This window comes from Triticum urartu, chromosome 2A (genome assembly GCF_056163025.1).
Source record: "Triticum urartu cultivar PI428250 chromosome 2A, HENAU_Tu73, whole genome shotgun sequence".
Taxonomy (NCBI): Eukaryota; Viridiplantae; Streptophyta; class Magnoliopsida; order Poales; family Poaceae; genus Triticum; species Triticum urartu.
The window spans coordinates 579,626,293-579,643,046 of NC_141874.1; the positions used below are offsets into that span (position 1 = coordinate 579,626,293).

The 16,754-nt window shown below is 46.1% G+C and overlaps 2 protein-coding genes across 2 annotated transcripts; one reads left to right on the top strand and one right to left on the bottom strand.

Moving 5' to 3' along the window:
- The first annotated feature begins 282 nt into the window (after nt 1-282).
- On the top strand, nt 283-4,608 carry CDC48B (cell division cycle 48B). The gene is made up of 12 exons (XM_048702160.2): nt 283-874; nt 980-1,024; nt 1,113-1,168; nt 1,298-1,447; nt 1,515-1,622; nt 1,766-1,865; nt 2,161-2,445; nt 2,540-2,709; nt 3,114-3,242; nt 3,772-3,865; nt 3,957-4,034; nt 4,105-4,608. Exons 1-12 carry the CDS (start codon nt 695-697, stop codon nt 4,423-4,425), a joined length of 1,716 nt encoding a protein of 571 aa, XP_048558117.1. The 5' UTR covers nt 283-694; the 3' UTR covers nt 4,426-4,608.
- Nucleotides 4,609-5,825: 1,217 nt separating this feature from the next.
- Nucleotides 5,826-7,999, bottom strand: CTF7 (protein). Its single transcript, XM_087539967.1, has 6 exons — nt 7,750-7,999; nt 7,371-7,587; nt 7,180-7,272; nt 6,877-6,951; nt 6,428-6,780; nt 5,826-6,188 (listed from the first exon to the last, which is right to left on the bottom strand). Exons 1-6 carry the CDS (start codon nt 7,806-7,808, stop codon nt 6,053-6,055), a joined length of 933 nt encoding a protein of 310 aa, XP_087396093.1. The 5' UTR covers nt 7,809-7,999; the 3' UTR covers nt 5,826-6,052.
- Between the last annotated feature and the right edge of the window lie 8,755 nt (nt 8,000-16,754).

Sequence of the window (16,754 nt, forward strand, 5' to 3'; positions counted from 1 at the left end):
GGGGGAGGATTGTGGAGCATGAAGGGGCAACTCGTAGCATTACATGCCTCTCGTGGGTTGTAATAGCAGTAAGCCAGTAACTGAAGCCACGTCCATGTAAATAACTTTCAACGGAAATATGCCAGCAAGTGATGCTACCTGTGAACGTGGAGAAAATAATCAAAGAGATGAAGTGACATGGGTGGAAATTGCTCAGGTGGCTAGATGATGATGTGGACGGTCTGCATCCTAAGATAATAGGAAGAAGTGGGAGCAACTTGGTAGATGTGCCGCACAAGGCCGGCCCATCTTTTACCGCTAAGACGAGAGCTGGGCTTGCTGGGCCGCCATCGCCGTTCCACCCGCTCCTCTCCGAGCGACGCCGCCGCCGCGGCCGCCCTTCACCCTCCTCACGTCCTTCCTCCTCTCCCGTGCGCCTCCGCCTGCTCTTCTCGGTGGCAGCGACCGCAGCAAAGGCGAGGGCGGCGCGTGGACCTCCCCGCGGCGAGAGTCCCCTCCTTTCCATCCCTGCGAGCACCGTCGCTGCTCCACGCGCGTGAGCCAACAGTGCCTGCAGCATCCTAGGGCTCACCAGGGTTTATCCCGGGCTCTCGCTCGCTGCTCCGGCGATTCACTGAGACTCTCCGTAGCCGGCGCGGCTTACCGTCACTTGGCGTCCCCCACGCTGGTCTCGGAGAGCACTGAAATAAGCGTAATGGGCGAGGTAATGGCCGCACGGAGCAGAGGCGGCGCTAATGGGGAGGACGGCGAGCCGGTTGCACGTTGGCGAGCGGAGGAGGCTGTCGCCGGGAACCGTATGGCCCTCCAGGCTCTCCGGGAGCTCGTGATTTATCCCTTCCTCTACGCTCGCCAGTCCCGCCTGCTCGGGCTTAAGGTGCTACCTCCTGTCCCCTTCTCTTCAACCCCACCAATTTCATCGTCTGACGAGCCTTCTTTGACCAATTTGTGCTCCTTGTGTTGTGTGTGCTTGCGTCCACAGTGGCCCAGAGGATTGCTGCTCTACGGCCCCCCTGGGACAGGAAAGGTACTGCATTAGCATTGGCATGTCTTAGATCGTTCTACAAATGGTGACCAGTGTGGTTCTTAGGATTGATTCTTGTTCTTCTTGTCAGACAAGCCTGGTTCAAGCCATCGTTCGAGAATGCAGTGCCCACCTGACAATGATCAAGTACTACCTCAGCTTGATGGCATCCATACCTACAATTTTAGCCTTAATCTGCCAAATAGGAGTACCATTTGTTTCTCAGTGTGTATTTGGGCATCATCATTAAGTGCTCTAATCTGCCTGTCTTTACAGTACGTATTCTGTGCATAAAGCTCATGCTGGAGAGGGTGAGAAGTTCCTGCGTGAAGCTTTCTCTGAAGCGTACTCTCAGGCGTCACAGGGCAGACCGGCCATTATTTTCATCGATGAACTGGATGCTATATGTCCACGCCGTAACAGTAGGTATGTTTATCATGTTATCATTTTTGGTGCTTGCCCAAATCTGTTTTTCTCATTGTGCTTCTCACAGGAGAGAGCAAGAATCCCGCATTGTTGGTCAGCTGCTAACTCTGATGGATGGAAATAAGAAATCGTCGAAGAAGCTTCCTCACGTAGTTGTTGTCGCGTCAACTAACAGGTTAGAAATGCCAGTTGGAGGATTGTAATTGCTGCTTTAACTGCCATGCTTAAAACCTCTCCAATAGGACACTGGTTGTAGTCTATATATCATCTCACGAAAAATAGTTCTACTGAAACAATATCTTGTCTCGTCATGTGTAGGGTGGATGCCATCGATCCAGCATTGAGAAGGCCAGGACGTTTTGACTCAGAGATAGAGGTCACTGTTCCTACGGTAGAAGAAAGGCTGCAGATTCTTAAGGTAGCATAAACTTACTATTTGGGTCAATATTGATTTCTTCTTATCTATCTCTGTGATGACTTCTACATTGCATTCTGCTTATTACTCCGTTTGTATGGTTAAATCTGCAAAGTGCTATGCTTTTGGATACATGCCCTAGGATGCCTGCATAAAACTGAGATCACTTGCCACTGCTTGATATTTTTTGTACCGAGCCTAAAATGTTTGTAACATAACGCTGCAAAACCTGCATTGTCTGAATCTATGAACTGATATGACGAATTTGCTTGAAGTCTAATAGGCCTTATTTTTGTAGCTTTATTCCAAAAATCTGCATCTTGATGAAAATGTTGATCTTCAAATTATCGCTGGATGGTGCAATGGTTATGTTGGTGCTGATCTAGAAGCTCTGTGTCGAGAAGCTGCCAGACTTGCTTATCGGAGATTGTCAAACTCATCCGAGGATGGGAAGGTGCTCACACTACTCATGGAAGATTGGGAGTCTGCGAAATCTCAGATCAAAGCAAGCATGATAAGAGGGGTAACTAAAGAAGCTCCAACTGTTTCATGGGATGATATAGGAGGTTTGAAAGATCTAAAGGTGAGATATGTTTTGCTTTAGGCTTTCTTATCATATAGGGATCCCTATCATATAATACAAACATGTTGTGATGACGATTGTCCCTATGCTGCAGAAAAAGCTTCAGCAAGCTGTTGAGTGGCCCATCAAGCATGCCACTGCCTTTGCAAGACTGGGGATATCACCAGTTCGTGGTGTGCTTTTGCATGGTCCTCCAGGGTGCTCCAAGACTACCCTTGCCAAGGCTGCAGCACATGCTGCCCAAGCTTCTTTCTTTTCTTTGAGGTTTGTCATAGAACGATCGATTACCGTGTACATTGTTTGAATCAAATCACGAGTCTATACATTTCTAATCAAGCTGGGTCCAACTAATCCCAGATATAGAGGACGGAAAAAACATGAAGTTTTTCTGGGCACAAAAACATGAAAAAAAAATCACTTCTTATGAGTATATGACATCAAGCTGGTTTATTAATAGGAGTATTGCTGATTTAGTTGTACTAAAGTAGTGATCTAAAGTAGTGATCTAAACGCTCTTATATTAGTTTACAGAGGGAGTAATATGTTTGCTATCCTGCAGTGTGCGTAAGCTTAAACTAATGAATAGAAAAGCTCCGCGTAGCCACCTTCTGTTCAAGATGTACACCTCATCGAAGGTCATCTAGGTTTTAAAATATTTTGTTGACCAGTGGTGCAGAACTATACTCGAAATATGTTGGAGAAGGTGAAGCTTTGTTGCGAAGAACATTTCAGAGGGCACGTCTGTCTTCTCCAAGCATCATATTCTTTGATGAGGCTGATGCAATCGCCCCTAAAAGGTATGAGATCCCTGTGTCTTAAATACTCCCTCTGTTCACTTTTACAAGGCCTTGTAGACATTTCAGACAGCATGCAAAACAGGTCAATTTCAGTTGTCTGAAACGACTTATAAAAGTGAACGGAGGGAGTATCAAACATAAACGCTTAAGATCTACATTATGTGATGTGCAATATTAGTAAAAGAGAACTTGTATAGAACTCTTATGAGAACTGATATATACTTTTCTACCCTTTTGCAACTATCTGATCTAGAAACTTGCATCTGATATGGTGCAGATCAATGAAGAAACTTGTTGTATTCCGTGTGTATCTCACAGGTGGATTTAAAAAAATAGGAATTAAGAGTGTTAACATATGTTCTTAGAAACTGTTCCTGAATTTTGTTTATCAGGACCAGAACCGAGATTTATGTGAACTTCAGTTGTGCACTTGTGAATCTTTTCTTTTCTGCAACCGAGTACTGACTGTCCGTCGAGATGCTAGTTTTGCAACGAAATAACTTAGGTTGGCACTTGTGTGATCTTGCAGAACTGGTCCTAGTGGGGACAGTGGCAATGCCACAGTAGGAGAAAGACTCCTATCAACTTTGTTGACTGAAATGGATGGTTTAGAACTGGCTACGGTACATCTTAGCTTGCTGATAGTTTTCAACTTAATTCTACTGAATCCCTACTTCGCTTTGTAATAAAAGGCTATCTTGATATATGTTGTAGGGGATTATTGTTTTGGCTGCTACTAATCGTCCCAAGGCGATCGATGCGGCTCTTCTCCGTCCTGGGCGTTTTGATATGGTACCCCCCTGTCTCTGTGTCCCTCTATAGCATGCACATCTGCAGCCACCATAACTTTCTTGGACTGCAGGTGTTGTACGTTCCACCGCCAGATGCGCAAGGCAGGCATGAGATACTACGCATCCATACACGGAAGATGAAGTTGGGGGAGGATGTGGACCTTGGGGAGATAGCGGAGCGCACCGAGCTGTTCACCGGTGCTGATCTCGAAGGCCTGTGCAGGGAAGCAGGAATGGCGGCACTGAGGGAAGACCTGTCAGCCAGTTCAATACACAAGGCTCACTTTGAGGCTGCAATAAGGTCGCTAAGGCCATCGCTGACGAAAGCAGAAGTTGATGAGTACGCAGCTGCTGCCATCCACGGCCCATCAGCAGAAAACATTAGAATATGATGTATCTATTGAGCTTTTGTTCAAGTTCGTGTTACACAAGCATTTTAGATCAGCCAACCCTTGGATAACGCAATCACTGGCGATTAAATGTTATATTTGTGCGGTTCTTTTTTCTTTATGAAATATGTTATATTTGTGCGGTTCTTTTTTCTTTATGAAATATATGAGAATTCAAGCGACTCTGGTTGTGTTTGCCTACTGCTATTTTTCTCTACAATCGTCTAAACATGACTGACCCTCATGTAACCAAATTGACATGCATCCCTCGTTTTCATCATAACCGACAATTAGAACACAATGGTACCAATATCAGTGTTGTATTTTCTCCGCGAAGTCGTGTCATTCATCTCTATGTATGTGATGAAGCTTTCCATCTGGTCTAATCTCGTAGCTTATATTCATCCCGTGATAATCATGTTGCAGCAAAATCCTGCCTCAACTTGGTAAATCAAGGCAGCTGATAACGGCCGATTGGATAATCTGAATTCATGAGGTCACACGATATTAGCAGAACTGGTTCATGTACCAATTCTGGCCTATTCGGTTTAGAGGATTTTCATAGAAAACACATAGGAACAAGAATCCCGGAGGAAAATTTTCTATAGATGTGTTCGGTTTGTAAGAAATGTGTATAGGAATTTCATAAAAATACTGTTCATTTTCTGTGTTTTTGGAGGAAATTACACATCCACTCAAAGCTCATTTTACGCGTAGGAACGAGGCGAGTCAATTCCTTAGGATGGAAGTGTCATCCTATAAAATTCCTATACTAGTCCTAATTCCTACGTTATGAAATCCTCCAAACCGAATAAGCCCACATATTGACCAAAGTATCCTACTCCCTCCGTTCCTAAATATAAGTTTTTTAGACATCTCCAGTAGACTACAACATACGGATGTATGTAGACATATTTTAGAGTGTAGATTCATTCTATTTGCTCCATATGTAGTCACTTGTTGAAATCTCTAGAAAGACTTATATTCGGGAATGGAGGGAGTACAAACTAACAAGTGTATCCTCATTAATATTTGCGCTTGTAAATTTATGGATCTGGACTGCCCATCCGTTTGCTCTTTCTAGGATTGCATTCACCCTTGTCATCTTTGTATGGTTTAGGGTCATTGCTTGAAACGACAACACGTTGCCCATGGATCCAATATTGATCTTTTCCTGAAATATTCCTTTTCTGAAATTTAACCTTGAGGGGTCCATTTCCACTTCCCTTTTTGTACCTATAAATTGGATCTTCACCCCGCCATTCTTAAATGAAACCGGCCCGAACACTCCCGGCGAGGGGATGTCGTCGCCCTTGGGGAGGACCACATAAGCCCTATACACGCCGTCGAGCTGAGCAGTACCGGTGTGCACCTCGTCAAAGAGGCGCTGGAGGAGAGAAACATAAAAAAACATGGACCAACTAAGAGTCAGCTATATTGACAAACTTGATAATAAAATACAGTAGCCTTTAACAGCATTCGCCTATCTTTGCTAAAGGAAGAAAAACATGACGACCTCGGCACTGTAAGAGGCTAAGAGCAGAATGTGCCCTGTTTATGTGTCAAGTATTCAGCATGACTGACTTTTGCAACTGTTCAACACTTGGTTTCTAATTTTGGGAGCACCTCTCTATACATCTCCATCTCTGTACACTAAGAACGCACTGGTCTTGCAGCATCTCGACGCTAGCTCCTTCCCTTCAGAGGTTGGTGGCGTGAAAGCACACTGTGCGATCCCCAACATGCCGCCTTCACAGAAGCTTTTCCTGCAGGAGATCAACGGAAGCAACGTCGTCAGGAAAGGGGAGGCAAGCTCGATAAACCAGCGATCTATCTTTGCAGGGTGATATCAGTCACAGCTAGTCTAGCAAGAATGAATGCAATCTGGTGAAAATTTGACACATCATGCTATCATGTCCCCTTGTTAAGGAGAATGGTGCATGTTTGACAGTGATGAGTTTTCAAGGCATGAGGAAGCTGCACGGAAAGGGCCTAGAGAAAATACCGTGCTGCATCCACTAGCTGCGATGCTATTCCCTTTCTTCTGTGTGATGGCACCACCCAGATTGCCCGGAATCCGCATAGCGCGGGCACAGCTTCTTCTTCGCAGACTATGGCGCCAGGGCCCTGGCACTCTTCTTTGCTCTTGTCGGGGTGATTATGCCGCCGCAAGACTTCCCTCTTGAAGCTTATTTTCCCAAACTCCAATGTATGGTTTGCCTGTGCTGATTCAGTTTTACTGTCCGGCAAATTGCTTCGGTTTTCCGATGCAGAGCTTGGAATAACTTTGTGTGCTGCTTTTATCGGTTCGGCAACTAGACATCCCGCTATCCTCCCACCAGATACAAACAGATACACCTATGCAACAGAGATGTTCTTTCTTCAGTAACACAGCATATTGCATTTATGCTGTTGTATCTTATATACACGGGAATTACGACTGTGACTTACTACCTTGCAGAGCTTATGAAGGAGCTGGCCTTCACCAAACCCCAGCTCCTTCTCCACCACTTTGATCACCTCCTGAACCTGAAATATGTACATGATGTTAAATGGTTTGCATCCTAAATCTCAACATCTGTGCAATTTGCATCTGGGTTTCTAATGTCAAAATGTGGACTGGTTGTGAAGTGGTTCAGGCTTTCAGCAGTAAGCACGGACGCATGCACACAGATTACAGCTATCAGCAAACTTACAGTCTGAATTTCTTCAGAAAGGCATGCATCAGAACATAACAAAGCGAGTTTGGCCAATTACCTTGCTGTTCCGTATACAGGAATTTTCACCGCTTGCTAGAATTATCCGGTCACCGCCCTCGGACCTCATAACCACGGTTTCCTTGCGCCAACCCTACATTTCGTCGGTCAGAAACTCTTCACCCATAGAAACACAAGAAACAAGGGTAATGGCACTGCAATTCACAAAAGAACAAGCGGGGCCTAATGAACCTTGAACGGGACGCCCTCGGAGTAGCCCTTGTGGTATGCCCTGTGGACCTTCTCGTCCTCGTCGTTGCCGCGGGCGTACATCATGCCGCAGACCGCGCACATATGGAGGAGGAAATCAGGCTGCCCCAGCTCCAGGTGGAACTGCCCGTAGTTCCTCTTCTTGTTGAGGACCTTGCCGTCGCCGCAGCTCTTGGGCCTCTTCGCCTCCGCCGCTTCGCTGCCCAAAACAATCGACACGGATCAGTCCAAGGGTGAATCTGGAAGGCACCAATTCGGTGCAGAATACTTCCAAGATGCATCAATTGTGAGGCTAGGCTCGGAACCGGCGAGATTTGGTACGAGCAGTGATCGGCTTCAAGCGGGGAAAGAGAAGAAGAACCTGTTCTGATCCGGCCCCGTGGCCTGGCGCTTGAAGAACGTGTTGATCTTGGGCTGCATCTCCTCGCGCTCTCCCCCTTCTTGTTTCCTGCCGGAGTGGGGGGGAGAAGAGGCGACGGCGGCCGGCGGAGACGAGGAAGACGGGATGGGGTGGGGAGAGAAGCGGCGATTGGTGGGGACTTGACAGGGGGGCAAGCGGGCGAATGGACGGTGCTGATGAGAGGATGACGCCGCGAGGGGAGGAGATCGGACGGGCAAGGAATGGGGAGGCCGTCGCGCGGGTTTCTGAGAAGAAGATGTGGGATTCGGGCGCCAAAACAACCGCCGAAAATTCTAGGCCTAGAGTCATTTCCATCGGTAGCCGGACATGAATGGTCGACCATACTTCGTCTTCAGCTCTCAAATTTGGCTTGCAATTCAAGTGGCATCCCCTAAATTACACCAACACGTGAGATCCAACAATGAGTGTGTGGTTGTTTCTATCTCTCTCCATCCGCGTCATCATTCCACCGTCATTCACAAAATCGATGAGGTGGGAGAGCCATTTCTAGACTAGGGTGGAGGCGCTCTGAGGCAAGAGGTGTCGATACTGGAGCGGAGACATCTTATGGGATGACACGGTGACGATGTAGGGCTTCTAGAGTTTGTGGAGGACGTGAGCGGTGACGATGTAGAGCTTCTAGAGTTTGTGGAGGATGCGATGACAAGGAGGGGCGAAGGAGCGCCGTGGAGGAGCCGAGGGCAAGTCAATGTGGAGCTGGGGATGGTGTGCTGATGCGTGGTGGTGTGACTTGACAGACGAGTTTGGGCAGGGGCGGAGCCAAGATTTGGGTATAGGGAGGCCAAGCTAAGTAGATAAAAAAATCCAGTGCAAAAGATAATTCTAGAGAACAAGGTTGAGACCTTGCACATAAGCCTTAATAACAATTTCAGTACAAGAATTTGAAGCAACTGGCTTAGAAGATAAATTAATCTTAATGATGTTTGGTAGCATTTTTCGTCCTTATGGTTGAGGAATTTCAATTTTATAAGTAGCCGACTTAGAAACAAATTAATTGTAATGGTGTTTGACAGCATTTTACCTCCTCATAGTTGAATTTCAATTTCAGAATTAGCTATATTGTTTGTGTTCTGTGTAAGGTCCTCATAGATTTTTTTTGGAATCACAATAGGAACTCATACAAGATAATTTGCATCACGGTAATTTCTAGGACACATCAAGGGATGATTTCTCGATAGCATATCAAATCGGAAAACAAAACAACTAAAGTCTAATGTATAATTTCAACACTACTACGAGATGAGAACTGAGAGAGATTAGTATAGTGTGGTGTGTTAACCTGATCTTGGGGGAAGCAATGAAGTAGGTTGCATCGCTGAGTCGTCGTAGAAATCCGATCGTGAGCGGCAAAGCAGGGAAATCAGAAGCAGATGGGCGACAAAGACGGCAAGGGCACACGACGGCTGCGGTGCCTAATTGTGACGCCCCGAGACCGATGCGCTAGGTGTCCTCCGGTTATTCGATGTTGTTGCCTTGTCATTCGCTTGCGCGTTGCATCTTGCCATGTCATCATCCGCATTGCATCTGCATGTTTTCGAAACTTGCATTCGTCCGGGTTCCCCCAGTTCCGTCCGTTGTCCGTTCTAAGCCCAGACACACTTGCACGCGCCCGCGGCATGTCCGAAATAGTATTTTATAAGTGGCCGGAAAATGTTCTTGGAATGGGTTGAAAGTTGGCGTGCGGTCTTATTTTAGAATAGGTAGACCGCCTGTCAAATTTCATCGCGTTCAGAGTCCATTTGATGCCCTAACGGATAACTATAGCGGCAATATAGCCGGTCTTTTCGTCGGACGTTTTCGGTCTCCGGAAACCATGCCGGGCTGCATCTCTCCCCTCTTCTCTCAGACCAACCCTCTCTTCACAGTCCACTACCTACCGCCAGGCCCAACCTAACCCCTCTCGTCAGCCCGCGGCCCTCCTCGCGCGCGCGTCCGAAAAGTTGTCCCGGACCCGACCCGAGCAGTCGTCACCGTTGTGCCCGGATCATCCCCAAACGTCTACAAAACATCACCGTTTTCCTATTTGGACTCCCTAACTATTTTATTCGCGACCGCCCGATTGCGATCGTAGGGACGTGATAGCCCCTACGCAATTCCTACCTGCTATTTATAGCAGATGAAACCCTACCTAAACTAGCCAACCCTAATTTCTAGGGATCCTCCCCTGTCCAATCCCCGCCGCCGCCACTCTCTTTATTTTTAGCGCCGGACCAATCGAGCCAGCCGACAGCCTCCCCCCAACCTCGGGATCCCTCCCGATCCACCTCCACCCAACCAGATCGCTGCAGCCATCCACCTGCTCCATCCAATCCATCGATCCCTGCCTCCCCTGTTCGGTCCTCGCTGCATCCGCAGCTCCCCTGCCCCCCTCGCGCTCGGGCACGCAGCCAGCCGAGTGCCCACCTCCAGATCGAGCAGGAGGCTCGATCTCAAGCTTCTCGAGCCACCGGTGACCAGGGCCCTCCCGCCGTGCCCCTTTTACTTCTCCTTTTTTCCTGTAATCCCTCTCTCCCTGTGGTCTCTCACATCGCGATCCCTCTCTCTTCAGGACGAACAGGAAGCCTCCATGGACGCCAAGCCGCCGAGTCACCCGAGCACCTCCTCCAGTTCGTCGCTCAGTCGCCGCCTCGTCCTTGCGCTGCCTCCAGGAACCAAGAGCCTCGCGCTCGTGTGCGAGCATGCACATGAGATTCTACGCCCGCGCTCGTCCCCGTCTTCCCGGCCTCCTCAGCATCGCTTGCAGCTTTGAGTCCAGCCATGGAAGCTGCCACCGCATGGAGCTCCAAGCCGCCGGCTTGCCTCCACTCTGATCCGGCAGGGAACGGGACCCCGGCGACCTCCCGTGACCAGATCCGCCCTTCCAGACGCCCTGCACCCTCGGGCCACCGCAGGACCTCCTTCCCCCACGCCCAGTTCGCCGTCGCCGGCCTCTGCTTCCCCTGCCTCGAGCCACTCCAGCACAGCGGCCGCACGTTGACTAGATCGATCGCACGCGCAGTGCTACAGCCGGCCTGCTGCTGGCAGGGCCCAGCCTCCCCTTGGCCCATCTGCGCAAGCCTCTCCACAGTTCCGGGCCTCGGCCCAGGGTGAGCAGCCACACCCCAGCGCCCCACCTTCCTTTCCTGCTGTTGGCCCAGTTCGTGTTTCGGCCCATATCATGTTTTTCCAGCGTCTGCGAATTTGTGTATTTATCCCGAGACTGCTGATTTGCAGAAAAGTCCCTAGACAATATGCATATAATAACTAATTAATCGTGCATCGGATCTAAATAAATTATATATGAAACTTGCTTAGAATTTCATCTAGTTTAATAATATGCAACTTTCATCCATGTTAAAAATGCTTAAACTGCTGTTTGCATTAATTTTCTCCTATGCCATGCTAAAATGATTTATTTCATAACAAAATAATCGTAGCTCCAAACCTAACAAACTTTATATGTAAATGGGGTAGAATTTTGCCTAATTTAACATGGTGGCCTTACTTTGCATGTTTAACAACTCTAAAATGGTGTTTAGGGCAGAATAGTACCGAACCTAATATATGCACATGAGGAGTTTCCGGACTTGTTGTTTTGTTGTTCCGGCCTCATCTAACCCACCTTGTCCTAGCAAACCGTCGTTTGGCTATGTTACCGCTTTGCTCAGCCCCTCTTATAGCGTTGTTAGTTGTAGGTGAAGATGGAGTTTGTTCCATGTTGGAACATGATTATTGTTGGGATATCACAATATCTCTTATTTAATTAACACATCTATATACTTGGTAAAGGGTGGAAGGCTCGGCCTTATGCCTGGTGTTTTGTCCACTCTTGCCACCCTAGTTGCCGTCATATCGGTGTTATGTTCCCGGATTTTGCGTTCCTTACACGGTTGGGTTATAATGGGAACCCCTTGACAGTTCGCTTTGAATAAAACTCCTCCAGCAAGGCCCAACCTTGGTTTTACCATTCGCCACCTAGCCTTTTTCCCTTGGGAGTCGCGCATCCCGAGGGTCATCTTTATTTTAAACCCTCGGGCCAATGCTTGTCTAAGTGTTGGTCCAACCCAGAGCACCGTGCGGGGCCGTCCCTTGGCAACTTGGGTTACGTTGGCTCCCGTACGCTTAGCTTATCCGGTGTGCCCTGAGAACGAGATACGTGCAGCTCCTATCGGGATTTGTCGGCACAGCGGGTGGTCTTGATGGACTTGTTTTACCATTGTCGGGGATGTCTTGTAGCCGGGATGCCGAGTCTGATCGGATTGTCTTGGGAGAAGGAATATCCTTCGTTGACCGTGATAGCTTGTGATGGGCTAAGTTGGGACACCCCTGCAGGGATTTGAACTTTTGAAAGCCGTGCCCGCGGTTATGGGCAGATGGGAATTTGTTAATGTCAGGTTGTAGAAAACCTGAAACCTTAACTTAATTAAAATGCACCGACCGCTTGTGTTACCGTGATGGTCTCTTCTCGGCGGAGTCCGGGAGGTGAACACGGTGTTGGAGTAATGCTTGACGTAGGTTGTTCTAGGATCACTTCTTGATCATAGATTTCTCGACCGTGCTTTTGCCTTCTCTTCTCGCTCTCTTTTGCGTATGTTAGCCACCATATATGCTAGTCGCTTGCTGCAGCTCCACCTCATACCTTTTACCCCACCTATAATCTTAAATAGTCTTGATTGCGAGGGTGTGAGATTGCTGAGTCCCCGTGACTCACAGATACTTCCTAAACCAGTTTGCAGGTGTCGATGATACCACTCCAGGTGAATCAACCGAGCTCAAGGAGGAGCTCGATGAAGATCTCGTTCATTGTGTTGTTTCGTTTCAGTTGATCAGTAGTGGAGCCCAGTTGGGATGATCGGGGATCTGTGTAGCATTTGGGGTAGTCTTCTTTTATTTTGGTTCCGTAGTCAGACCTTGATTGTATCTGGATGTTGTAATGCTATGTTCATGTATTGTGTGAAGTGGTGATTGTAAGCCAACTATGTATCTCTTTCCCTTATGTATTACATGGGTTGTGTGAAGATTACCTCACTTGCGACATTGCTTTCAATGCGGTTATGCCTCTAAGTCATGTTTCGACACGTGGGAGATATAGCCGCATCGAGGGTGTTACAAGTTGGTAATCAGAGCCTTCCCCGACCTTAGGAGCCCCCTGCTTGATCAAATCGCTGGCGTTGTTGAGTCTAGAAAAAAGTTTTGAGTCATTTAGGATTATATATATCGGAGAGTAGGATTCTTTTTACTCCTCAGTCCCTTCGTCGCTCTGGTGAGGCATCCTGACGTAGAGTTTTGACTCTTCTCTTCTCAAATTTCACTAAAAAAAATTTAGGATCACGCGGGTATCTTGGAATCGTTCCGATGGTTTTGTGACGAGAACATTGTTCTTGGTGCCTCCTGACATTTAGGGGTTGTGGCAGTGTCCCGGGGAGTTGAGCTCCGAGGTGTTGTCGTCACAATTTTATCGTTGCAGTTCTGGAATACCTGAGTTTGCCGACATCGAAAATCTCTTTTATGCAGTTGTTGGTGAGATAACCTCGACGCCACCTAGTACTGGGGCGAGAGTTCAGGAGTATTGCCATAACTCGTATAATGGATGCTTTTCGAAGGTTGAGGTAAACGATTTCCGAAGGTTTCTTGGTTATGTGTTGAAGGATGGATACAGCTGGATGTAGGATTTCTTAGTGTGGGTGAGATATTATGCTTCCCCTGTATCCCCAACACCTGATTGCATAACCGAAAAGTTTCGTGAGTTTATAAGTGGGAATTCAAGTAGCTCTTAGGATATCTTTTCCGACAGATGTATGATATGAAATTGGGGTTCGACGTCTAGTGGTCCGCCTATTCACGGTTGGTTTTACAATGGTCTCGTTGTGTCTTAAAGAGTCCTTGGCTATGCCGACTCGGGGACGCTTCGTATGTCATGTGCACTGCTTTGTACATGATGGTGCTGTACGATCGAGCCCGTGTAGGCCCCACCATGAAAACTTTGAACGAAATCTCTATCATATGTTTGTTCCGGCTTACTCTGCAAGCCAATCCTTTGTTTTTGTTTTCAGCTGTGGTATTCGAGTTGCTACAATGTCAAATGTTGATTCCATACCTTCCCCAAGCGGTGTTCTCATACTCCGATGTGAATACCAATCCTTCTTGATCATCGAGATTGTGCTGTCAATCCTTTTCAACCGGCGTGTTTCTCTTCAAGCGAATCCGATCGTCTTCAACATCCGCTAGATCAAGTATCAGTTCTTCTCAACGGTGTTTGTTTCATCCGTCTCCAAGTTGCCTTTGTTTTTCCCGCCCACCCACCCTTTTTTTCCTCAAGGTCTCAGATGTCTTAATCAGGCATCCATCTTATGGATATGAAGTCTCCCCATTTTGTTCCGTCAATATTCTTACCCGGTGGTTCTCGTGAAGATGCTCTGCACATTCACCATTCTTCATTCTTTTCTTCTCCGGTGGACCAAATTCAAGCGATGTTGATCATACCCTTTTCCTCGTTTCAAATACCTTCTCTTGCCGGTGCTCCTCATATTCATTCATTTTTCGCTATTCAATTGTTCTGGAGTGCTAAAGATATCTTGAAGATTCGTGTTTCCACTCTACTTTCGTTCAAGATCTTTCGAGGATGTTATCTCATTCAAGCCTTCAATTTAACCGGTGCATTTTCTCTTTTAATCGTTCAACGGTGTATCTTTTCAGTGGGCCCTAACCCACATGTCTTTTTCCAGGATCTTACCTGACTCTTCTAATTTTATCGGAGCTATTCTCAAATCTTTTAAAGTTTGTCGTAAGAATAAATTATCATCAGTCAAATGTCTTCTCCAAGATCTGTCAAAATCTTTTCATTGTTGGCTCAACCTCTTCGTTTTTGATTCTTCCGAAGTGTCTAAATAATTCATGGTAGTGTTTCTCGTCGTCATTCTCGGATTTTGAAGACCTAAGAAGGGTTTCTCTTTAATCTTGCCCCATTCTCTTCAAGATTCGTGATTCTAGCTTGTTGCCATCCTCTCATAATTATTTTCGATTGTGGGAATTCTTTTCACCTATCCGGAGCAATTCAAGAGTCTTCTCAGTTTGTTATCTGGAGTTCATCAATTCAGGGTTATTCATTCTCAGCTGTCAGTTATCATTCTCCAATCTTACCGGTGCATCGCTCAAGTATTCTCTAATCAGTTCATGATCTCTTCGTTCTCATGTATCTAAATTCCCTCAAGCATCTTCATTCATTTTCTAATTCTTCCCGGTGTTTCTCTATATTTTCTTCGTTCATTTTGAATTCTACTGGCGGCTCTTCTAAGATTCTTCTTCCTTCATTATAATATCAATTGACTCTTTCTTTCCAATCCTACCGGTGGTTCGCTGAAGACCTTCTCAAGTTTGCACTATATCTATCTTAATCCTTTCTACGAGAATAAGTAGTATACCAAATCTGCTGCTTGTCATCAATTTAAATTGGTGAAGGATACGCATAACATAATTCTTATTCTTGCTTCATCCAAGTGATTAATTCCTTATTCCAGAGGCTCATCAAATTCTCGTTTTCAATTGTTTCATCTTTTTTTTCCCGGAGTTCCAAGCTATCTCAACTTTCTCGTCATGAAGATCCATCTAATCATTGCAAGGATTCACCTTGTGTTTTCAACTTCTCTTTCCTTTCGTTTGATCATTCTTTTATTACCAGAGTTCTTCATGGAGGCTGTACATGTTGGTTCATTAAGGATTTAATTCCCTCTCGAAGTGTTCATCAAGATTCTTTTCAGAGGAGCTCAAACATTCTTCATCTTCCATTTCTAAGTGCAGTTCTTCCTATTTTATCTTTTGAGGTGGTGTTATGTCATTTTTGACATTTTCCCTTCATGTTTCATGATTCACAAGTTTTCAAGAGTGACATATCTAAAATCGATCATTTTCTCTTCGTTCAAGACATCTTTTCAATCCATCAATCTCTTCTTTGAAATGATCTTGGGTTATATTTCACCTTAAGCTTTCCCTAAGGATTGTTACTAATTATGGTGCTTATAAATGAACCAAGTTCTTCATTTATCCTCCCGGTGAGATAAGTTTTCTCGTCTCCTTGTTCATACCAATCCAACCTATTGTTTTCATTTGTGGCAGGTTTTCACCTCAAGTTTTTGAGATGTTTTCCATAAGGCCACAACAAGCTTATCCTTTTTGTTGTTGGTTTTCCAACAACTCCGCTTTAACTTTCTTGGAAGGGTGATCTTCAAGCTCACTTGTGGCATAAGTTGACCTTTTCTTCTCCATCCTTTCATTTCAATGATCTTTATTCTTTCTTCTTACGGAGGCATTGTGATGTTTCTCTCTTCTCTCATCATCTCATCTTGTCAAGATCTTGTTCTTTCCTTTGCTTATCCATTCAACCGGAGTGTCGTGTTTTCATTCTAGCTCTCTCATATTATCAAGTTTAGCCTCCCTTCTCAACCGGAGTGCTGGCTGGAATCTTTCTTACCCCTTGTGCCATTCTTTCAATAGTTCCGGAGGCAATGTGTTGTTCATCTCGTTAAGTATCCTCTCATCTTTTCAAGTTCATGTACAATTCATTCCATTTACAGTCGGAGAGCTGCCCAAATTATATCATTCTTAATCCTTTTCTATCTTGTTTTAACCGGAGTGGTTTCAATATTTATCTTGCCCTTCAACCTCAAGGTTTTTTTTGCAATGTTCTTTGTTCCTCTTTTCTAAAGGAGTGTTTTCAACCTTGTTCACCTTCGTTGTATTCTTTCTCGAATTTGTTCTACCTCGCAAGGTTCTTTGGTTTCACTCATTCGTCAAAGAAGCAACTTAGTTTTACCTCTCATCTTCCTCTTTCGTTTTCCCTCCGGTGTCATTCTAGATCTCGGGACGAGATCCTCTCGTAGTGGTGGAGTGTTGTGACGCCCCGAGACCGATGCGCTAGGTGTCCTCCGGTTATTCGCTGTTGTTGCCTTGTCATTCGCTTGCGTCTTGCA